Source organism: Miniopterus schreibersii (assembly GCF_964146895.1).
Source record: "Miniopterus schreibersii genome assembly, chromosome: 3".
In the NCBI taxonomy this organism is placed as follows: Eukaryota; Metazoa; Chordata; class Mammalia; order Chiroptera; family Miniopteridae; genus Miniopterus; species Miniopterus schreibersii.
This window is the reverse complement of record NC_138103.1, coordinates 56725765-56750286: the sequence shown is the minus strand read 5'-3', so window position 1 is coordinate 56750286 and position 24522 is coordinate 56725765. Positions and strand designations below refer to the sequence as shown.

Genomic DNA, 24522 nt, shown 5'->3' with positions numbered 1-24522 from the left:
GGGATGGGTAGTGGGCAGAGTCAAAATGGGTGGTAGAAAGATAACTTTTGTAAGTGGTAAACCTATGACTTTTGTCTTTTCACATCATACTGTGAACATTTAGCTCTCTTTAAGAGACTAGACTCTCAATGATTGAAAATTTTTAGTAAATTTAGAAGTTATGTTAATTTCCCCCCCTTTTTGCTGTTAAGAACCTGAATAGCATTTATGTTCAGAGTTAATTTTTATAGAGTAATTCTCTTTAGAAGCATCCCATAATTCTAGGGGACAAAAAGGACATACTTAAACATTGGATGTAAACATTATCCTTTTAATGGGAACATTCAAAATGTGACTTTAGTCAATCTGAAGAATTTGTTATTCCTGTCCTTTGCTGTAGACCGAGTCCCAGAAGACCATTGTGTTGCACACACTTCAAGACACTGTGTTGGAGGACAGGCGTTTCACCATTCAGCTGATATCAATTGATGAGGCAGAAATATCTCCAGTGAAAGGTAAGAGAAATTCACATCGTTTTTGGAAATTAAACAGTAGATCCTCAGAAAATGTAACCAAATAATCAATAGCACTAAAATAGGTAACATTAGGTTTTATAATTCCTAAAATGTTTATTAAAACATAAAGATGCCATTTCTCCACCCATGTATTACAGCTAAAGAATTTTTAAAACTAAAATTATAATACTCAGTAAGATTTCATACAACTTATGTCAAAGATTTCATACAACTTAACTGTGATTTTTTAAAAATAAAGGTGTTTTATTTTAGCAGTGTTTAGGAAATAAAATATGGAAACCTCCTAAATGATCCATTTAACCAGGTAGGAGACTAGTTAAATATAACTGAATACTATGCAACTATTTAAAAGAATATGGCATAAAATACCTTTAATTACATTAAAAATTAAAAACTTTTAATTACTAGATGTTATTTAATAACAAGTGTCTTCATAGCAACATGTTCAATGCAATCCCATTTTTCTCATGTGTGTGTCATAAATATACCTGGAATGATTTACTTGAAATGTTAATAGTGACTTTTGATTACCTATGTTTTCTACACACATTTACACTGATCACATATTACTTTTATAATAAAACATTATTTTAAAATAGCATATTATGTCTATTCCAGCTTATCTATACCTATTTTCAACAGAAAGCAATTACGTAGATATTTTGACATTTCAGAAACAGGCATCATATTTCTTATTTTCTTATGGCCCATATTTAAGTTTGTTTCTTAGCCATGGAAAGAAAGCATTAATGGTCCTAATGGTTTCATTGTGGTACAAACAGTAATAACCGTAAAAAATGGCCCAGCAACTTTGATATGAAAGCTTAGTTACATGTCCTTGTTTGCCATGAAGAACTCCATCCTGGGCAAGGGTCTGTGGCCAAAAAAGCAGAATTCATGGTCAAGGAAACTCAAAATTACAGAGTATCACCATATGTGCCTAGGGTAGCTATATTACCAGTGGACCAGTGTAAATCATTTATTAATACAAAAACTTCATAGTATATTTCTAACTGTGACATATTTGCAAACAACAAACCACTCTTGATTCATTAATCCACAGCCAAAGAAAGTGAGAGTAAAGTAATCTAGTCCTTTGTTTCATGAAACCCTGTGTGCTTCTAGAAACAATTTTCTTCAACTTACTGCTAAATTATAATGTGAATATCAAATTACTGAATATGTTTATTTCTCTTTTAGTAGAACTATTTGACACATTTTTATAAATGTTTATAAGCAAATAATAGTCAGAAAATAAAAAGTAACTGTAAGAATTCTCCCTTTTGCCACTTAGCTAATAGACATAGCCAGATAACACTGAGCTGCAAAATGGTTACTATAGAAGTAAATGAATGCAAATGGTAGAAAGCTACTGGCTTATCATGGGAGTGATTGTGAAATTATTGCCCACTTTCATTAAAATGTGATCTTGGACAAGTTATTTGCTCAGTCTCTTTAGTGCCTCAGTGTGCTTAAATGTCTTTGTTGGTAAAATGAGGATAATATTAGTACCTAACTTACATGATTACCATGGTGATTAACTCATAAGAGTAGTACATGTAAAACGCTTAGAACACTGTAGGCATATACTGAGTGCATACATGTGTTTGCTACGTAAGCTGTATATATACCATCTTCAATTTAGGCAGTGCGTCAATAATCATTCGGGGAGAAAAGGGAGCTTCAGAAGTTGGGATAGCGCCATCCTCCAGGCACGTCCTCATTGGGGAACCCTCGGCAAAATATAATGGTACCGCTGTCATCAGGTAAAGGTGTCATGGGTTTTCTTTGCCTTGGATGGGGTTTTGAAGTTTTGTGTAAATAATTAGTATTTTTATGCCTTAAATGCATTGTCCTCAACACATATATATTCTTCAAGCATTGTTATTTTGTATGTTGGTAACATTCTGTGGAGAGTAGAGCATATTTTTGGTGAAAATTGAAGATATATTCTGACCTCTGTTGAAGTTAGATCTTGAGGAGGTTTCTGACTGTTTCTTGGGTGAGTTGCACAACCCATTCTGAAGAAAGGCATTGAGTTGACCTCAGATGTATGCTTTTGGCCCCATCCATCACTGGCCATGTAAAATAAGAGCATTACTTCATCTCTGTAAGCTTGTGTGTCTTAACTGCAAAGCCGTTCCTTAGAAAATCATCTGAATCAAGCATTTTATGATTCTAAGTGTTCTAAAATTAGGGCCTGTTATATAACTATGGAATCATCATAGGTGCCTTTGTTTATTACAACTCTTTTCATGAGAAGTGGGATAGCATCTAACAGTGAAGTAGCTGAATTTGAATTAAAACTTGGCCTTTTTGGTAGTTCTTCCATTAGCATTGCATGTGTGAAGTGTTTCCTGTTCTTTAGAGAACTTTGTTAGGCTGTTGACATTTTGTACCTTGTGTATTACTAAGTGAACAATTATAAATAACTTTAAATTTTATTTAAACCTTCCACTTTTAGTGTTCAACTTTTGCCAGTATTCTTGTCAAGCAGATTGACATGAGTTCAGTACCTTGAGTGTTACTATTTTGGAAACATAAGACTGTCTTTTGGTTTATAGTTGATAGATAAGATTATTTAAATGCACAGTATTTCTGAAATAAATGAAAATTGTTTATTTTTGAAAGACAGGGCAAATATTTAAGAAAAGTCCCCTTAATAAAAATATATTGAATATATGTGTGTATTGTAGCCTCGTTCGTGGCCCAGCCATCTGGGGGGAGGTCACAGTGTATTGGAGGATATTCCCCCCATCCATCGGGGAATTTGCTGAAACATCAGGAAAACTGACAATGAGAGAAGGACAGTCTGCGGCAATTGTTGTGATCCAGGTATTACTGTTACTGGTTTCTGTTATGCTCTGTGCTGTGCGTGTGTGTGGTGGGTGGGTAGGGTGCTGGGAAATGGTTAATACCCCAGATTTGTTATTGTTGCTTATGTGATAGATATTTTTATTCAAATGTCATAGTTTCTGCTGCTAATGGCCCTTTTTGTCCTTCCGCAGGCTTTGAATGATGACATTCCTGAGGAAAAGTGTTTCTATGAGTTTCAGCTCACTGGCGTCAGTGAAGGGGGGTTCCTGAGTGAAGCCAGCAGCACCGCCAATATCACAGTGGTGGCCAGTGACCTTCCCTACGGCCGGTTTGCCTTTTCACATGAGCAACTTCAAGTGGCAGAGGAAGCACAGAGGGTAGAGTGTAAAATGCTTAAAATCTGAAATATCACTTTCGTTTTTTATATTGTAGTGATCTTTAAAACCTGTTTCCTTGTTCTTACTCCCAAGTTTTAACAAACTGATTAATTTCTTCCTAATGTTATTATAACATATAGTTTATATACTTTCATAAATTTGTATCAAATTTCAACATCATCCTGGTAAATAGAATGAGAGATGTTAAAAAATAAGTATAATCTGATGGATTAATGATCCGAGTCAAATAAGCCTGTTCTCGCTGTAGGTGAATGTCACAGTCACGCGCTCGGGCGGGTCGCTGGGCCCCGTGAGGCTCTGGTACGAGGCCCTGAGCGGGACGGCGGAGGCGGGCTCCGATTTCACCGCTGCGCCAGGGCAGCTCCTCTTTGAGGCTCGGGAGGTGGCCAAGAGCCTGCAGGTTGAGATACTTGATGACAGCCTTCCCGAAGGCCCTGAGGAATTTTCTCTAGTAATTACAAAAGTGGAACTCCTCGGAAGGTAAAGTAAAAGAGAAAAGTAGGAAAAGGAAACAAAATAGGAAGAAAGAAAACGTAAGTGCTAGGTCACGTAGGGATTAACACAGAACTGTGACATACTCTTTTCCTTCTCTTGCATGGATTTTTGTGACATTACAACAGTGTGTGGTAGGAAATTAGGACAAAGGCTCTTAACTATGCATTGTCCTAAAATAGATACACCCCCCCCTCCCCCGGAAAACTGAAAGTATGTATTTATGTTGTGTGCAGTCACTCGGGCAGCCAGAGAACTGAACATGGTATGGGCGGGAGTCATTTGGTGAGGAAACAGAGTCACTGTTCTCCAGGTCGGAGGCCAGATGGCCTTGAGGAATTTGCTTCCCCCCCATGTCTGTCTCTACCTGGGAATGGGCTGAAGTGAGAGAGATTATTTTTGAATCAGTGAAGGCTGTTCTGTCTTCTCCATGGATGAATGAGGTAGATGCTTGCCCAACAGCAGTTTAAAGGGGGTAAAAAAATTTGAGTCCAAGAGGTCGGTCGTGAGTGTGCACCGTGCTTCCAGGGAAGGTCAACAATGAACCATATGGAGGCGCTGTCATTCCCTGACTGAGTGGGAGCGACTCGATCGGCAAGGGTGGCAAGCACCCTGAGCATGCTGGCAGCCCATGGGTGTGAGCAGCCCAGGGAGCACCTCCGCGCTGACAGCTCTTCCCAAACCTTCAACCAGAATGTTCGCATTCATGAAAGCCCTAGAGGATGTTTTCTTGGCCATGAAAATGGTTTTGCATTTGTTATATAAATGCCATGCTTTCCAAGCTTTTTTTAAACTGAAATATTTCACTAAGTGACTTGGGTGGAGTGTATGTCATTCCACTCGGAAAAAAATATTGTGGGCTTGCATATACTTCAGATCTTAAATTTTCCAGAGATGATTCCATGTCTGGCGATGGGAATGAATTTGTACTCTAATGAAAGGTGTTAAAATTTGAGCTGATCACTGACTATTTATATAGGTGAAATTTGGTAAAAGTAGCTCATTAAGTGAGATTGTATCAGTGTGATTGACTGAGTAGGACTTAAAACGTTTGCCCTTTCTCTACTACCCTTTAAAAAAAGCAATTTCTACTTGTTTAATTCTGAGAAACAAGTTTTTTCTAACAGGTAAATTTCTAGTCTTCCTTTGATCTGAAAAGAAAAGTATTATAAACCTAGGAAAGTATTGGTAGAAAATGTACTGCTTATCTGCAGTGCATCTCAGACAACTGATAACATTTAATACTTTAATTCCCTTTTTTCTAATTTTGCCTTATGTATAATCTTATTAACCAGCCTTCAACTTTTGGAAACTAGGTGGGGTAAAAATACCAGGTAAATAGAGATTGGAAATTGAAGGCAGGACTACAATGGTTTAGTGCCATTTTTAGCTTTAGGGATTAAAGTGATATAAAACTCCAGAAGTCAAAACTTTTCTTTACTGGGAATAATATCAATATGTAAAAAAAGAAAACCTCTTTTGCATAAATGTCATTAGACAAATAAACTACCTTCTATATTAAAGAACAGAGGCATTGGTTGTAATTGTTTTCTACAGATATTAAAATATTTTCTTGAATCTTGAAGGTTTAGCTTGAAATTTTTTTGGTGCATTAACACTCATTATTCCTTTGAAGTAACTGTCTCAGCCTAACCCTGAGAATGTCCAGCCCAGCTGGTTTCTGTCTTTGCGTGCGCTGCAGTTTAATGTACATTCCCATTTTCGTCCATTACTCTAGTGTGTGTTCAGCAGTACATTCCTAGCCCCAGAGTTTCATTTTACGACAACTTCTTCCTAATTTCCTTATATTTTTGTTATCTCCCATTGCCTCAGTTTAATAACTTTATATTAGCTTTGGTTTCATGCAGGCAGTGATAATTGCGAGCAACACAGAAATCTGTTTTAAACAGCATTTCAGGGTGGGAAAAAAAAGAGTATTTTAGTGCTGGGAATTTAAAAAAGTATTAAAATGCTTAATAGGACTAAGTTATAGGAGCTAAGAGGACCATTCAATTCGTGGTAGGAAGTGATGTACTCATTTTATTTTATTTTTTTATGATTTTGCAAGAGGGTATGATTTTACCATCCAAGAAAATGGACTTCAAGTAGATCAGCCTCCTGAAATAGGGAACATCTCCATTGTCCAGATCGTAATCATGAAAAACGATAATGCAGAGGGCATCATTGAATTTGACCCAAGGTATACCGCCTTTGAAGGTAGGTTCAGTAACCTTATTTATAAATTTGCCACCACTTTCGGAATTACAGAGTACCTGAGCTCGACATTATCAGTTTGAATTCTCATACCTAAATTTTCTGTTTGGTGTGTATGTGTGTGTTTGTGTGTGTACACCTTTATATGTATATGCCTTTATATACTCATACATCTATTTTAAAATTATATTTTGAGTTACCTTTGGGCAATCTTGAACTTTACTTATGTGTGCCAAAGCTGAATGGTTAGGAACAAAGCAATTTAGAAAAATTATGTTTAACCTTAGAACTATTGAAATATTCATATTTAAAACACTTTTATGAATATATTTTTAACTTATGCAATGCTTAATTTTCTTTGTGATTAGAAATCAGTGAATATTCACTTTCTAGTAAAGCGTCGTTCATTCCTATGTGGCACATAGGGGAGGAATGCTTATGCTGATGATTATGTAGGTTATTTAAATTCTAACTTATACTGTTCACTAGAACTTTCAACTTGTGATAGACTATATTCCTCCTAAAAAATAAGTCATGAAATTTTCACCAATCATTTTTTTAAAGCGATAAGTGAGCTATGGAAACATTGAGTACTTTCACCCCACCATTATACTTAATTGTCATGCTTAATTTGATTGAATCTTATAAAAGTTAGTTGCTTAGTCTGACATACCAGTTAATTACAAATGCTGTTACAGTGGAGGAAGGTGTCGGGACGATCGTGATTCCAGTGGTGAGGCTGCATGGAGCGTATGGCCGTGTGACAGCTGAGTTCCTCTCTCAGAGCTCCTCTGCGGCTCCTGGTGGCATCAATTATATACTGCATGGTGACTCAGTCACATTTCAGCATGGGCAGAGCTTAAGTTTTATAAATGTCTCCATCATTGATGACCATGAAAGGTAACAATTTAGTGATAAGAAAAATACAGTATTCCCCCTTATCTGCAGGGGATAAGGCTAAGTTTCCCCTCATGTATACCTCCAGTATCCTAAAACTGCAGATAGTACTGAACCCTATATATACTCTGTTTTTTTTCTATACATACCTATGATAGAATTTAATTTATAAATTAGGCACAGTAAGAGATTAGCAACAATAATGATAAAATAGAACAATTGTAACAATATACTGTAATAATATATCTTAATCTTACTCTACTTACTGTTCTTGCGATGATGTGAGATGACACAGTGCCTATGTGATGAGATGAGGTGGAGTGAATATGTAGGCATTGTGACATAGCATAAGCTACTATAAGGTTTACTTGAACAAAACACTGTGATATTGAGACAGTCAATCTGATAACACAGATGACTACTAATTGACTAAAGGTGGGTAGCTTATACATACACTAGACAAGGGGATGATTCATGTCCTGGTTGGGATGGAGCGGGTCAGTGGGAGATTTCATCACGCTATTTAGAATGGCATAAAATTTAAAACTTATGAATTGTTTATTTCTGGAATTTTTCATTTAATATTTTTGAATCGCACTTCATTGCTGAACCAGAAAGAGCGAAACCACAAATATTGGGTGACTACTATAATATGGGCATACATAAAACATGAATATTGTGTTCCAGTCCTTACCTATGTTTTGCACTGATAATAGCATTTTAGATTAGACACTTGGCCATTGAGAAACAAGTGATAAATTGGGGGGTGGGGAGACGTGATGCTCTGGGGCAGAGAAAAGGGATTTGGAGACCATTGTGAATGTTTATTACTTTTTTTTGAATACATAAATAATAATTTTTATTATTTTAGATTTGAAAAGTCTAATCAGAATGTAGAAACATTCTGCAATTCACTTCTTTAATGCATTAAGCAATTATAAAGAGAAAAACGTCTAATAACAAGCCCAGGTTATGTAATATTGAAATTGATCGTTTATGACTTTAGCTGAGCCCCTTCTTCTTCCCACTTGGTGTGTGACTACTGTGCCTTGCATATGTATGACCAATTAGGAAAATGACTAGTTATTTGGATTTTAGAAGCATTTTGATGTATTTAGACTCACAGAATTGCTCCTTGCTATGCAGTGAATTTGCGGAGCCCATTGAAATTCTGCTCGTTGGAGCTACTGGCGGAGCGGTGCTTGGGCGCCACCTAGTGAGCAGAATCATGATTGCCAAGAGTGACTCTCCCTTTGGCGTTGTGAGATTTCTCAATCAAAGCAGAATTTCTCTTCCTAATCCCAATTCCACAATGATTTTACCCTTGGTGCTGGAGCGGACTGGAGGACTCCTAGGAGAGATTCAGGTAGAGTTATCATTCCCATGGTTTTAAAAATAATTTAAAATATATATATATATCTTTATTGATTTCAGAGAGAGGAAGGGGGGGAGAGAGAGAGAGACACACACACATCAATGATGAGAGTTGTCATTGATCGGCTGCCTTCTGCATGTCCCGACTGCGGATCGAGCCTGCAACCAAAAATAATTTTTGATAGTTGAGTTTGGTGTTGGATTTTCTTATTCCTCAAATATATTCATTTATTTATTCACAATCAATACAATTTATTAATTACCTAAAGGTGTAACATAGCTTCTAAGTCCTGTGAAACACATAAAAATGTATGAGGCATAAGCTGTCTGTCCTCAGCATATGGCTGTCCTCAGGGAACTCGAGAGCAAGTGAGAAATTAAATGGCAGATTCTGGTAGCATGCATTAATTCAGCAAGTATTTGTTGAGGGCCTTCTGTGTGCCAGATCCTGTTGTGGGCACTGAAAACACTGGTGAACAAGACAGACCTTGTCTCTGTTCTCGTAAAGCTTTTAGAATGATAAATAAGTGAAAGGAAGATGATCTGGTAACACTAAGTGCTTTGCAGGAATGTGAAATCAGGAGACACCGTCGAGAGTGACCTGCTGTTACTCTAGATTGGATGGTGAGGATGATCTTTAAACTGAAGGCTGGGTGATGAGAAACGGGTGGTCGTGTCATGGTTTGAGGGATACGTGGTTAGGGAAAGGGGAAGCCAGTGTAGGTCTGCAAGCCTGGCTGTTTGAGGTCCGGAGAGGTCCATGTTGTGGGGGCCGGAGGTGCTGGGGTCCCAGCACAGGATAGCTCAGCAGGCTCAGTAGGTGTTTGATCACAGAGAACCCCTTAAAACAGGTTAAGGATTTTTATGCCAAGTACAAATAGTTTGCCATTAGAAAGTTTTCACCAAGGCACTAATGTCGATGTCACTGGGTTGTCATTTTAAACAGCTCACTTAGGACAGTTGTGAGGAAGATAGACTGTCAAGAGGCCAGGTGAGAAGCAGGATGGGCAGTGAAGAGGCTCTTGCCCTCTACTGTCCGGGGTAAAGCCATCAGCTCAGACAGGGGTGGAGTCGGAAGTGAATAGACACTGAATGTGTTTTGGAAGAAGAACTCATTGGGCTAGTGGAGACTGAGGAAAAGAGAAGAGTGGAGGGTAACCGCTAGAATGTTACGTTGAGCACTGGTTATATTACAGTGCTCCCTACTGAAATGCAGAAGCCTGGGGGAGGTCAGGAGCTCTGTTTTGGCCATGTGCATTTGAGATAGCCATGAGGCCTCCCACTGGAGGGGCCAGGTAGGCAGGGGGTGCGCAAGTGCAGGTTGGGGTTAGGGGTGCAGACAGGGAAGGGGTTCACGCAGATGCGGGCATTTGAAACTGTGTGGACTAAGGAGTGTAGAAAGAGATGTGAAGGATACACACCTGAGCCCCCCAGGCTCCCAGCATTTAGAGGCCTGAGGAAGGAGAGCCAGCAAAGAAGATTGAGAAGGAAAGGGAGAGGAAAACTAGGAAGGCAGGTATCTTGTGAGCATCACATAAGTCAAGAGAGACAGGACACAGTATTTTAAGGACAAGGAGTTGTTTACAGTGCTGATGGAAGATAAAAGAAGCAAAGAAGAGTGCCCAGTGTTCTTTCTTCGAGGATATTGAAAAGCATACAATTTTAAATTATAGAGACTTTAAAAAATGCCTTTATTATAATATAGAAACTTTGTTTCTTATAACAAGTTATGAAAATTTGTTCATTTTATACTAGGGATTTATTTCAGTATATTTAGAAGAAGTTGCGCACCCAGCAGACTTTTCACATGGCTTCATTATTCAAATAGGTTTGGATTGACAGAACCTGTGCACACAGCAAGACAGTGTTGTACTTGTATATTTAAAATTTTTTACATTTCTCTAATATACCTATTTTAAACATGTACTTCTATATTTTTGTTATCCTGTGGTGATGAGAAATGACCAGGTATTCATTCACATTTCCCTTTTCTTATTAGGCATTGTCATTCATGAAAACTATATTCTATAGTTATACAGTTTATATTTGTAAATAGTGTTGTTTAAAAAATGGAGTTGATAACATAGGAATTTGCTGGAAAATTATTCTAGAATAATTTTCATATATATGTGTACTTTTTTCTAACACTACATATCCTGCAAAGTGATTCTTGGTTTAAAACTGATCATCTCTATTTAATAAACACACACACTCTACAGGTGAACTGGGAGATAGTGGGACCCAATTCTCAGGACGCCTTACCACCACAGAACAGAGACATTGCAGACCCCGTGAGCGGCTCCTTGCATTTTGGAGAGGGAGAAGGTGGAGTGAGAACCATAATTCTCACAGTCTATCCTCACGAAGAAATTGAAGTTGAAAAGACTTTTATTATTAAACTTAAACTTGTGAAAGGAGAAGCTAAGTTAGATTCCAGGGCTAAAGCTGTTACATTAACTGTAAGTATGACTTTATTTTCCCACAGAATTTTTAATGGAGTTATCAGAATATGCATTTACATTTGTTGAAACTCTACAGGCTTATGATGAATTGAAAGTTATAAAATAAAATGAAGTCATAATAATTCCTATAGCTGTTATATTAGTTTCTTAAATAGCCTGATTATTGGTATCAGTTCTAAGAAGACTTTAATATAGCAAGAAATACTTATTTTACACTCTTTAAGAAAATTTGGTGTTTTGGGAATATTTGCTTTGCCACTTTTAGGAAGGAGGTTTTTGTGATCTCATCCTATACATTTGATATCTTTGTCATCAAAGTACATAAAAATTGTTAACTAGTTATGAGCCAGATTGTGTGAAGAAAGAATGATACTTGTTCAACTAGCACAACGATGTATTGGATTAGATTAGAATTCATTGTATTTGGTATGATCCACCCAGTCCACTGGGACAGAAAATGCTTGGACAAAGATTACTGAAAACAATGCAGAGAAGTGGACATCTTCTTTCAAGTTTGGAAAATACTCTTGACTTGGGTCTGTATCAGTCATATTTTTCCAGAGAAACAGAGAGGGAGGGAGGGAAGGAAAGGGAGAGGGAGAGAGAATGCTTGATTGATTGATTGTGGGAATCAACAAGCTCACCAAGCTCTGGGTTTTCTTACATAGAAATTTTGGGGGGTAAAGAGGTTCACAGTCTTGACAGAGGCCGTATTTCACACACTACCATAAAGGATTACGAAACAGAGTATGGCAGAATCTGAACAAGCCAGCTCTTTTCCCAGTTTAAACTGGCAGAAAATTAAATGACAAGCAGGCAGTCAGCAGGCAGAAAACCCAGGCAAGAGTTGAAGTTACGGTCTTGAGATTGGATTTTGTGGGTCAGCCAGGAGGCTGGAAACTCACACAGGGTTTCTGATTGAAGTTTTGAGGCAGAATGCTTTCTCCTGGAACCTCAGTATTTGCTCCTGAGGCCTTAAACTGATTGGTTGACACCCACACACATTATCGAGGACAATCTCCTTTACTTAAAGTCAACTGATTGTAAATATTAATCACATCTACAAAATAACCTTCACAGCAACATCTAGATTAGTGTTTGACCAAGCAACTGGGTATCATAATCTATAAACTGACACATGCAACTAAGCATCACAGGGCCTTTTGCCTCCCGCCACCTTGTATTGTAACCAGTAGAGAGAAGTTAGCAGAAATTAACTGGTTAAGTAAAACAAACATAAGGCAAATAAACCTAAATTGAGGCATCAAAGTACTATCCTTTTGAGATTCTACAAATTGCAGTTTTCTGGACACTTATCCCATTATCCTTGGGGAATAAGAACTTACTTGTTATAGGTAACAGTCAGTGTAATAAAGAAGATAGCTAGATAATTATATTTCAGTTTTATCTCTATGTTTCTTCCATTTCTTCAGCTCTCTGTGTATTGATTGACAAACTGGACACTGTATTTTCATTCATAGTTGTTATATATGTTATTCACTCCACTCTGTTTCTGTTTTTTAGATTCAGAAGTTTGGTGATCCCAATGGAGTGGTTCAGTTCGCTCCTGAGTCTTTAACTGTGAAGACCTATTTGGAGCCATCAGCTCTGGAAGGGCCCCTAATCATCACTTTTTTTGTCAGAAGAGTCAAGGGCAGTTTTGGAGAGATTAAGGTATCATTTTTCAGTTTATTTTTAAGTAGAGTAACAATTTGCTTAACAAATGTGGTTGAGAGGGACAGAGAAACGGTGTTGTTCTGGTTAAAGGTTTTCATAAACTGAAGTGACATGAATTTTCACAGAAGCTGAGAACTAATTCTAGGCTCTCCAGCCAGCATCAACCTTAGCAGCCTCCCTACATTCTGTTACAATTAGATTAAAAAGGTCTTCCTCACATTTAGTCATGAAGAGTATAACTAAACTATTTTGTATTTTCTTGTTTGCTGTAACATGAAGCTTTTCCTACTTAAATTTCTGATTTTTGTAAATTGCTTAATGTATTCTCCAGGACTTTATTTCTCAATATAATTTTTTTTTCATTTAGCAACTGATTTTTAAGAGGTTAGATCTGTGTGTTCATTGATATAGAACATTCGAGGATGCCCTTTAAATCATCAGGATATTTGTTTAACTGATCTAGATTGCTTCTTTTCTAGAGAAACATATTTGGTGAAATTTCTCTATGAAGTTACTGCTTTACCTGTAACTGGTACTTGTTCAGTTGAAGCTTCATGGTTTGGAGGCCAGAAATTCTTGGAAAATAATTCTTGATTCTAAGAAATCTAATAGATATTCCCTTATAGTTAAAAAACAAACAACAACTAATTCTGATGTAAAGCATTAGATTATCTATTCACTTTTTACCTTTAAACATTGTCTGTGGTTCAATATGGAATGTATTTGTAGTTACTGGCATTTTAAAGTAAACTTGCTCCTCTTTATCTCTTGAATTTGCTATTATTTTAGAAGTAGGTAAAATGAGATTTTTGTAGTCTTGCCCTGCAAATTGTGTACGACAGCCTGAAAGAGTTAATATACTTTCATGATTCAAATGTCACTCCTCTATATTTTCTAAACTAACTGCTTGGAGACTCTGAATATAATGATGCACAATTAATATTTCCTTTTTGTATATTAGAAAGGAAAACATAATTTAAAGGACTTTGATTCAATTTACTGAATTATATAACATCGTTGGATTTTTTTTTCCCTTTTATTTTAGGTTTACTGGGAAATAAGTAGTCAGTTTGATATTACTGGAGACTTTCTCTCTACAAAAGGATTTTTCACCATTGCTGACGGAGAGCGTGCAGTGAGCTTTGATGTTCATTTGCTACCAGATGACATACCCGAGATAGAGGAAGCCTATGTGATCCAGCTTGTTTCTGTAGAGGGAGGAGCAGGACTGGATCCGGAAAAATGCATCACGCAGTTCTCTGTTTCTGCAAATGATGACCCACATGGAGTGTTCGCTCTGTATGCAGATCGCCAGTCAGTGCTTGTTGGGCAGGACCTCAATAGATTCATCCAAATTAACGTGACCAGGCTTGCCGGAACCTTCGGAGATGTGGCTGTTGGGTATCGAATATCATCTGATCATAAGGAGCAGCCAGTTGTTACAGAGACTGCAGAGAGGCAGCTGGTGGTCAAAGACGGTGCTGGCTATAAAGTGGACGCGGTGCCAGTAAGGAGTCAGGTGTGTAGCAGTTTCCTGATCATTCCAATCAAACTTCTTCAGTGAGAGCCCTGGCTTACCTCATCACCAGTTTAAATCTTATTCAGATATTTAAATATAACCATGAAGAATGCCTTGGAAAATGCATAGTAATTATTGGATAATACACAGGGTGAAGTTTTTGCAGATTATATGTGAATATGGAGATGAAGTATTTTTGTCTAGGATGGGGGTGGGGAACCTTCTTTCTGCCAAGGGCTATTTGGATATTTATAACATCATTCTCAGGCCATACAAAATTATCAACTTAAAATTTAGCTATGAAAAAAGCTCCTAGATTTATTGAATTTCAAGTTCTGCCTGCAGTTGCCTTGGCAGAGCCAGACCAAATGATTTCGGCCCCATGGGCCAGACATTCCCCACCCTTGGTCGAGATAGTGGCAGGCACTTATTTAATATTTACAAAGTTCCAGAAATTATTTCAACTGCTATACATATACGCCCCACTATTATACATATACACCCCACCACTGACATGCATGCACACACATGTGTGCACATACACACGCACACACATGTGTGCACATACACACACAGGATACTTGTTGAAGGGGAGGAATCTAGGCTTTCCTGTGGGACTGACTTGCTCCCTGGAGTTTGGAGGAGCTCCACGAACACAGAAACTGGTACCTGCTTCTCTCCTTGCAAATCTGGAACATAGGAAATTGGCTCTGACTCTCTGTGATGGTAAAAAAGAGAGAAGGCAGTGGACTGCTCAGGCAAACATTTGGGGTGAGAGTGATAAGAATGCGTGGATTTCCTGTGAGTCTAGTAGACACCTCGGCGGCCTTTGTAGTCTAAACCACGGAAAGTGATTTGAGTGACTCTGTCTTACCCCTTCCGAGGATGGTACGTAGCTAGTATCATTCTCTGTGCATAGGAAAGAAATTTATTTATTTGATACGTGGGATGCACTATGGCACTGGGAATTAATTATGACACAGTTGAGAAAGGCTGCCCCAGAGGGTAGCCAGATTAGAACAGTCTTGAGAACAATCTGTGGGGTGGAGTGTGAAGCTCAGAAAGAATCTAAAAAAGGTCATTGTCTCTGGAGGAATGGTGAGGAGTGGAATTCTGAGGTCTTTGAGGAACTCCCACATCAGTTCCATGAAAGGTTGAGAATTGGAGTGACTGTCTTCATGGAAGGATAGTGGTCGGCCAATGTTAGGCAAGAAAGGACTACAGCAGCGAGGCAAGATTTTGTCATTCTCTCTCAGAGCAACCCTCTACTGTCCCAAACCTTGAATGTGCCAGGAGATCAGTGGAAAGGCCTAAGGGGACTGAAGGAGTGTTGAAACATCACACCGTGACTCCTTTCCCACTGCAGAGCCTGGACTGTGAATCAAACAAACTGGGATAAGCAGGAGAGCTTTAACTGATGCGTGATGGAAGTTTTGATTGATATAGGTTTGGCCTTTACCTTCTTGAAAATGACAGAAAGCTTAGAGATTTACCCACAACATTGTGAACAGGTAGTGGAAAGAAACCCCACAAAGCAGTAATAGGAGAAAAATGAAGCAGTTTCCTGTTTGTATTCCACTAAGTTTAGCAGTGGAAGCACACCCTGCAGAACACGACCACTCCTAAAAACCCCCAAGTTCCTTTGCAAATTAATCCCCTTGCTTTTCTTCTGTAGGGAAACCAGCTTTTCCTCAAGTTTGCTGTTACTACTGTTAAACTTTAAGGTTCAATTACTGTACCCTGGGGATTTGCTGAGTCACACAAGACTGTGTGCTGGCTGGGCTCAAGAAGAGAGGAGCCGGGTGGGGAGGCACAAAGGACGGAGCCTGGCCCTTCATTCTTCAGGAATTAGGGATAAAAAACCCTTAGCTGCCCAGCCAGTGAACTGCATAAGGAAGAAGGGGCCTATCCTTAGCAGAGAGGTGGGAGACAAATGATTGCAATCAGGACGCTGATTTATTTCTGTTTCCTTAGCACTTGACCCATGATTTATGTTCAGTGAATGTTATTTTGACAAAAATGGAGATTGATTATATGAATGAGACACCTGTTACCCTCATGTTGCACAGCATTTGAAACCAGTATGGTACATATTTTGCACATTTGGAAGGGTGATATATGTTTAAGTACATTATCTTTAAGTACATGGTTGTTTTTTCCTTCAATCAAGATGTACAAAATTTTTAGTAATATTTCAGGTTAAGGGGGTAATGGAGGCTAATCCATTATCAACAACAATATTTCTGTGGGAATATGTATATTTCATATATATATATATATATATATTTTAAAGTAACATCAATTTTAAAATTGAAGATTCCCCTACTTTGTTGGATTCTAAAACTTTGAAAATTGATATTTAATACATGGTGTTAGTAATTATTTGTCAAATATTCAAATAATAAGTACACCTAAGTTATTATCCATTTTGAGTAAATATTAGAGTTACTAGTTACTATCAAGGAAGAGAAGGAAATTGAGTTATGCTGGTTTTAGGAGCTGACACTGTTTACCTGTGAGTTCTTTCCATTCCGGTAGCACCTGATTCTATCGCTAATAATACTGCTGCTCGTGAGTCTCATCATTCCTGATGCCATTTGGGAACACATGGAGAATTTGCACTTTTGTGTTTTTTATCCTGTATTACTATCACTCCTCACCCTACAGTCTCCATAACAGTGATTTGTTTTATAACACAGAGGAAAGGGCATAGATTCATGAAACTGATAGAAATGTATCCTGAGGCAGTGTGCTAATAACTTATACCAATGTCAGTATTTTTCTCTATAAATTATTTTTCACTACTAAAAAAGTCATTGGTACCCTTTGTCTGTAGGTCTTCCTCTCACTGGGCTCCAATTTCACCTTGCAACTGGTGACTGTGATGCTTGTTGGTGGACGCTCCTATGGCATGCCAACAATTCTGCAGGAAGCAAAAGCCGCTGTCCTTCCTGTCCCTGAGAAAGCTGCCAATTCTCAGGTAATTGGCCCTGCGTGTGGTGCTATCTGGGAACCACAAGAGGGCAGCTTTTATAGGAAGGACTAAGATTCAGACAGAATTTCTTCTTTTGTTGTTCAAAATATTACAAATGTCCCTTTTTCTCCCCAGTGACCCATTCCACCCCACCCCACCCCCTGCCCCAGTCCCTCTTCCCACCATTGTCTGTGACCTTGGGTTGTGCATATCTGCATATAAGTTCTTTGGTTACTCTCTCCCCCTCCAGACAGAATTTCTTAAGATTCACTATTTCCTTACATCTAAGTAACCCTCCCATCAGAATTATAAAATGGAATACATTTCCAAGTCTCAGATATCATTTCTTAAACATTACTCTTTAATTGAACATATTTTAAAACAGGAAAATATATTGTGTAAACAAAAAGGAAGTTGACTTTTAACCTACTCTCTGGAAAACAAGAACCTATAGAGAGAAATAAAGTATTTTCGGCATGTTTTCCCTCAGGTTGGATTTGAGTCAACTGCTTTTTCCCTCACGGACATCACTGCTGGAACAAGCCAAGTCGTGATTTCTCGGAGAGGCACCTATGGCTCCCTCATGGTTGCCTGGGTGGCTGGATATGCCCCTGGGTTAGAAGGCCCTGAATTCATGGTTGTTGGCAACATGACCCCAAAACTGGGTGAGTTGTAGCTTTTAAAACATGGAAGTGTGTAATTGCCACTAATTTTCCAGGTTCATCCTCCCTCTGGGAAAATGAGCTGTTTGTTTTGTAATATAGCATTCCCGTTTTTACGGGATCAGAATTGCAAAGGCTGCTTCGGGAGGATGAGAGAAAGTTTATTCAGTCAAATTAAAAATTTCATACCTCACCTGGAAATAGAGCAGACTGTTTATGCTTCAGGAGTTTGTTAAAAGTAGTTTTAAACACTTAATTTCAACCATACAGTAATGAAAAGTCACACCTTTGTGTCCATTTACATGTTCACCTGAATATTTGCCAGTAGAGCAACTGTTACTTAGTCTATTTTTCAATTATACCATTAGCTCTATGAGGGTCACTGAGACGCAGATGCTAGAGGGTTTGGCCCCTACCAGGCAGAGTAGACAGGGACTGAAAGCAAAGTTCGTATAGTTTAGGGAATTTGCTGTAAGTTTATTTCCCTCTTTCCCCATTTTTAAAATGTTTTGCTTTTTGTAGACTGTCATAGAATTTTGGAAAAGGAAGTATTTCACAACATTTTTAAGGGTTGAGTCCCAATTTAAGAACTCAGAAATGATGCCCTACTTCCCCTCCACGTTTTTTTTCAGGGAGCCTTTCATTTTCCCACGGAGAACAAAGTCAAGGCGTCTTGCTGTGGACATTTCCCAGCCCTGGTCAGCCGGAGGCCTTTGTCGTTCACCTCTCAGGAGTGCAGAGCAGTGCCCCTGGTGGGGCCGAACTTAGGTAAGACGTCTCTGAGGAATAATCTGGAATTTATCAATTGAAACAAAAACAAAAAACAAAACACCACAAGGATCACTTTCCCTGAAACAGATGCAAAACCAGTTTTGGTGCAGAGTAATGTATGGCCTACATGCCGAAGGTGCCGCGGAGGGAGGCTGGCTTTCACCGTCACCACCACTCTTTGCCTCCAAGAGAGTTCAGCATGACCTCTAATTCAAGAATGCTGGCCTGGGGTAGCATCTCCAATAAGAAACACAATGGCAAAGCCACTTATTTTGAAAGGGGCTGTCTTTTGAGAAGTAGCTGGAAATAACCTGCTTTCTCCAAGGGATTCAGAGTAAGAAGAAGACGTCACAGTAGGGTAATAGTATGACTTAGGCCAATGGCTCTTTTGAGTTTAATTTAAATCAGAATATTTGCAGGTAAATATGTTTAAGCCCAAAGCAATTTACTTTTCTCATACCTGGGATGGGCTTGATTGGAACAACAGAGGGCACACCTTAGAGCAGACTCATGGATATAGTCCTGGCCCTGACACTTACTTGCTGTGTGACTTGGGGAAAGTTATTTGATCTTTCTGTTCTTCAGTTTACTTACTTATTTGGAAAATGGGGGAAATGTGTGAGCAAAATCAGTGAGCGTCCTAGTGTGTTTGTGTACATGTTTATGTGTGGGAAATACTGACTGGCTGGCAGCATCAAATATGGCTTTAAGTTTACATATGTCATTTCAAAAGTATTTGGCCACAGAATGTATTTCAGGGTAACAGATTCAAATGCATTTCACACCAACAGTAATAGTTAACGGTTTTATAGTGCTTGCCCCAGGCCAGGCATTACTTTAAGGATGATATGTGTTTAACTCATTCTTAATAGCAGCCATAGGACATAGATACTATTGTCAGTCCCATTTTACAGAAAAAGAGAGTGAGTCACAGACAGATTATGTAATATACCTGGAGTCACACAGGTAATAATGGTTGGGGCCATGATTTGAATCCGGTCTTTCTGGCCATTGTCTGAGCTCTTAACATTGCGCTATGTGTTGAGTTATCAGTGCTTTACCATAAAGAGTGATGGTCTCTAGGGTGTCCTCCTGAAAGGCATTCAAATTTAGATTAAAAATAAATAACTGTTAGCCAAGGAAAATATGCCTGTTTTCTGGATTAGGCTGATGGACTACCAGTACCTCTGACATAACTACTAACTCCTAACAAAACTCCATGGGATAAAGCTAAGGATTAATCACTTAATCGTGGATGTTTCTTCCAATTCACATATAAAATTCTAGTAACATTTGTGTGAGAGAATAGTCCCATTATAATCCAGTTGGAAGAAACAAGGATTTTGCATCTAGTAGGGGCAACTATTTCTATTTGGTAGATAAGAAACCTGGCTGACATCCAGAATACTCTAAGAAGCTTTGGTTTCCTGTGTACTGATCATAACAGAGAGCCTGATGTTTCAGACCCTTTAGAGAGCTGCGCTGGGGTGACTGGAGAGACAGAACAGAGACCTCTGAGCTCTGCACTTTGCTCAAACATGTTAGGTCCCCTCACCGGTGAGAGCAGCTCCTGTTCTAAAATTTCTTGTGCTCTGATATATTCATCAGTAAGTAAGTAGAGTTTTATGGAATTTGAAAGGGCATGTCATTTTTAAGATGCCCTCATGAGCAGCATCTTAAATCTGTGAAAGATGAATCTCTGCAGTGATATTTCTATTTTCATCAATTCTTTTATGGCTTTTTTTCCAGGTCAGGTTTCACCGTTGCTGAAATTGAACCAATGGGAGTCTTTCAATTTTCCCCTAGTTCAAGACATATCATAGTGTCAGAGGATACGCAGATGATCAGATTACAGGTACAAAGGCTCTTTGGGTTCCACGGCCATCTTATTAAAGTTTCCTATCAGACAACTGCAGGAAGCGCAAAGCCCCTGGAAGATTTTGAGCCCGTTCAGAATGGGGAGCTGCTTTTTCAAAAATTCCAAGCCGAGGTTAATTTTGAAATAATCATTATTAATGACCAGCTTCCTGAGATAGAAGAATTTTTTTACATTAACCTAACTTCAGTAGAAATTAAAGGATTGCAAAGGTTTACACACACGAGTTGGAGACCACGCCTGAACCTGGACTTCAGTGTGGCAGTGATCACGATACAGGATAATGACACAGCTCTCATTCCCTTAGGGACTGACTCCTCCACACACCCCGACATGACCAAGGGAACTGCCACTCCGCAGCCAACCCAAATGGTCGCCATTGTCACCGGGGCGACTGTGATCCCTGAGAAACTTGTCCCCCCTCCTGGGGCACCTGGGGTGGCCCCTGGAACCGCACAGGTTTCCATTCACGGCACCTTCAGCGTCGGGCCGCCCGTTGTCTACGTTGGCGAGGAGCCGAGGAACGGCACGGTGAGCTCTGCAGAGGTCCTCATCCGGAGAGCGGGCGGCTCTGCGGGCACCGTCAGTGTGACACTCACAACTTACGGGGGGAGAGCCGCTCAGGAGGGTGCAGATGCACTGCCCTTCCACGACCCCCGCGGGCTCGCCAACCTCACCTGGGCGGCTGAAGAAGAGGACTTTGAAGAGCAGACTCTCACCCTCACGTTCCTAGATGGACAGAGGGAACGGAGCGTGCTGGTTAAAATTGTGGATGATGAGGAGCCCGAGGGGCAGGAGTTCTTCTACGTGTTTCTCACGGACCCGCGGGGGGGAGCGCAGATTGTGAAGGGAAAGGATGACGCTGGATTCGCAGCTTTTGCCATGATCATTATTACAGGTGTGTCTTTGGAGTGATGGAGATAAAAATGTACCATTTTGTGGTGCAGGATTTTTTATAAGATCATTTCTATCTTAAATTTAATTTAAAGGGTGAATTACTTGAATCACTCATAGTAATTCATTGAAACATCATTTTCTGAGACTCAGACACTGAGCGCGGACTGGTGGTTGCCAGAGGGGAGGAGGGTTAGGTGACTGGGTGAAAGAGGTGGAGGGATTAAGAAGTACAGGTTTGTAGCTACGAAATAGTCATGGGGATCTAACATACAGTAGAGGAAATAGTCAATAATATTTTGATAACGATGTATAGTGCTAGGTTGGCACTGGAAATATCAGGGGAAACACTTTGTAAAGTATATGATTGTCTAACCTCTCTGCTGAACACCTGAAACTAATACAAAATAATATTGAGAGCAACCTGTAATTGAAAAATAAAAAAGGGTGATAATTTGCAATTTTCCTCTGAAATCATACTATATTTCTGTTTCTCTTTTTTTTTTAATCCTCACCTGAGAATGTTTTTTCCATTGCTTGCAGAGAGAGTGAAAGGGAGAGAGAGAGAAACATTGATGTGAGAGAGAGACATTGATGTGAGAGAGAGACATCGATTGGTTGCCTCCTGCATGCACCCCAACTGGGGTCGGACACCGAGCCTGCAACCGAGGTACATGCCTTCGGCCAGAATCAAACCTGGGACCTTCAGTTCTAGGGCCAACACTCTAACCACTGAGCCAAACTGGCTAGGGCCATACTATGTTTCTTTAAGTGGGTTAGCTCATCTTGTCAATACTTTATCCTAATTAGAGTACTGAGAAGACCATCTCATGATTCTTGTCTACTCTACTCTTTTATACAAACGTTTATAAGATTTACACAGTGCTTTAGAGTTTAAGATGACACCATGAGAAAATAGTGCGCTATTTCAGTGTAGTGCGAACTCTACATTTTTTCTACTTTAAACACAATTTTGTGGTACAAGGGTGCCTGCAACTTCCAGTGTTGCTCAGAGGAGTTTCTTTTACCCAGAGTTACTCAGGAGTTCCTTAATAGTTCTGTTTTTCTCTGGGGCAAATAACTGAATGTGTAACATAAATGGTCTTTTGGTCAGCTCTCTTCTAGGAAGGTAAATCAGTTAAATGGAGCTCATTTATTTAATAAATATTTACTGAGCACTTACAATGTGCTGGCCACCATTCGTTGTACTGGGGATGCAGCAGTAGATACAGTATTGCTGCTCTGGTAGAACTTATATTCTATGAGAATATACTGACTTTAGACAATAAACATATTTCAAATGTCCAGGACTTTGAGATATAAAGTAGAGTCTCATTGGAGATGAGCATGGATCTCAGGATGGGAAGTAGAATTGAATGTTTTCTTCCTTCAGGTCCTCTGTTCTCAAAGTGTTAGCCACTTTGATGTCATCATTTTTATTCTAGCCTATTTTTAGTAAAGATCTTTACAAATTGTAGCTCCTCCCACTCACTAGTGAATTGTTCATTTTTATACCATCTGAACTGGAAAGATTTGTGAAGTATTGGAGATCTTTTAAAGTCGTAAGGATACTATAACCCTGCATTTTTCTTTTCAGGAAATGATCTTCAAAATGGTATCATAGGATTCAGTGAGGGGTCCCAGAGTGGGCTCGAGCTGGGTGAAGGCGCTAGTAGGAACAGACTGCATCTTACTGTCACGAGGCAGCCAAACAGGTATGTTTGTATCTGTGTGAAAGATGTAATAGGCTGTATGTCTGTATTTGAATTCTTAAAATGGTAAAGGTAGGATCAAATGTTGATAGAAGGTCGTGTGGTAGTTGGTACGTCAGTGCTCAGATGCTGTAGTTCTCAGTCTGTGATTTAACACACTGGTTTATGAGCATGACTTAGGGCTACCTTGAACGTGTTGTACTTCATGCAGTAGAGATAATGTAAGTTACCACTTCACATTTACTATTGTCTGGTCACTCTGCATGCACAAGCATTTATTGTTAAGGAGACTTCAGTTTATCCCACAATTTTGCTTGCAATTTAATATTGTGTAGTACACACCTTCTGAATACTCATCATATACATGCACTAGGTATGCATATATGCACTCACACATACATATATTTATTACCTTTTCCATTTGGGGCTAAATAATCTCTGAAAATGGAGGTCATCTCTTACTCTTTACTTTTATAACAATCATTTTTAGCAATACTGCTTTTCCTTTAGAAGAATTCTTGTTAAAAGACAAATGAGAAATGTTTACTTGAAGGCAGAAGTTCTCTATTATTTTTCTTTTCATATTCCTGGTACATAGTAGGCATAATTGGCAGAAAAATATTATTTGTTTTCGCATTCCTGATATGCAGTAGTTCAATGAATACTTATTCCGTGTTGAACTGAGTGTGATCATAGACTGCCATGTAAAGTGAGTGCTTCGGATGAAGAGGTCCACTTAGGCACAGCGATAACCTTCTGCCTTAAACACAGGGGTAATGCTCTCTGTTACTGCATGTGCATAGGTTTTGCTCTGTTCCTAGGGCCTTTGAAGATGTCAAGGTCTTCTGGCGAGTCACATTTAACAAAACAGCCACTGTGCTCCAGAAAGATGGTGTGAACCTGAGGGATGAACTTCTGTCTGTGTCAGGGACCACAACCTGTACAGCTGGTCAGACAAAGTGCTCCATCACCTTGGAGCTCAAACCTGGGAAGGTAAGACGTGATGAGGCATAGTGTTGTCAATTCCTAATCTTATTGCTTTAGAATTAGTATTTTAAAGCCACTTTATTGAAATGTGCTCATTGGTCATGTGGAGAGCCTTTGTGTCTCATCTAGCCATACTGTCTAACTCTCTTTGCTGGTGACAGACTCCAGACTTAGAATTGATTTCATTAGAGAATTTTTATAAATAAGCTCATTCTTGTACACTTTAATACATGTTATATGTCAGTTATATTTCAGTTTTCTTTGTTTCTGTTTCTTGTCAT

At 39.0% G+C, this 24522-nt stretch overlaps 1 protein-coding gene across 1 annotated transcript in view; it reads left to right on the top strand.

Annotated features, from left to right (window-relative positions):
- The window catches only part of ADGRV1 (adhesion G protein-coupled receptor V1), a 425471-nt gene that overhangs the window by 155207 nt on the left and 245742 nt on the right, over window positions 1-24522 (top strand). The window contains exons 60-76 of the mRNA XM_081133843.1: window positions 380-494; window positions 2161-2281; window positions 3212-3350; window positions 3524-3709; window positions 3978-4210; window positions 6291-6439; window positions 7135-7336; window positions 8480-8699; window positions 10927-11166; window positions 12694-12843; window positions 13892-14365; window positions 17202-17345; window positions 17830-18004; window positions 18634-18769; window positions 20522-21546; window positions 23140-23257; window positions 24076-24247. Coding sequence (XP_080989969.1) covers window positions 380-494; window positions 2161-2281; window positions 3212-3350; window positions 3524-3709; window positions 3978-4210; window positions 6291-6439; window positions 7135-7336; window positions 8480-8699; window positions 10927-11166; window positions 12694-12843; window positions 13892-14365; window positions 17202-17345; window positions 17830-18004; window positions 18634-18769; window positions 20522-21546; window positions 23140-23257; window positions 24076-24247 — 3999 coding nt within the window. The remainder of the gene's footprint in view (window positions 1-379; window positions 495-2160; window positions 2282-3211; window positions 3351-3523; window positions 3710-3977; window positions 4211-6290; window positions 6440-7134; window positions 7337-8479; window positions 8700-10926; window positions 11167-12693; window positions 12844-13891; window positions 14366-17201; window positions 17346-17829; window positions 18005-18633; window positions 18770-20521; window positions 21547-23139; window positions 23258-24075; window positions 24248-24522) is intronic.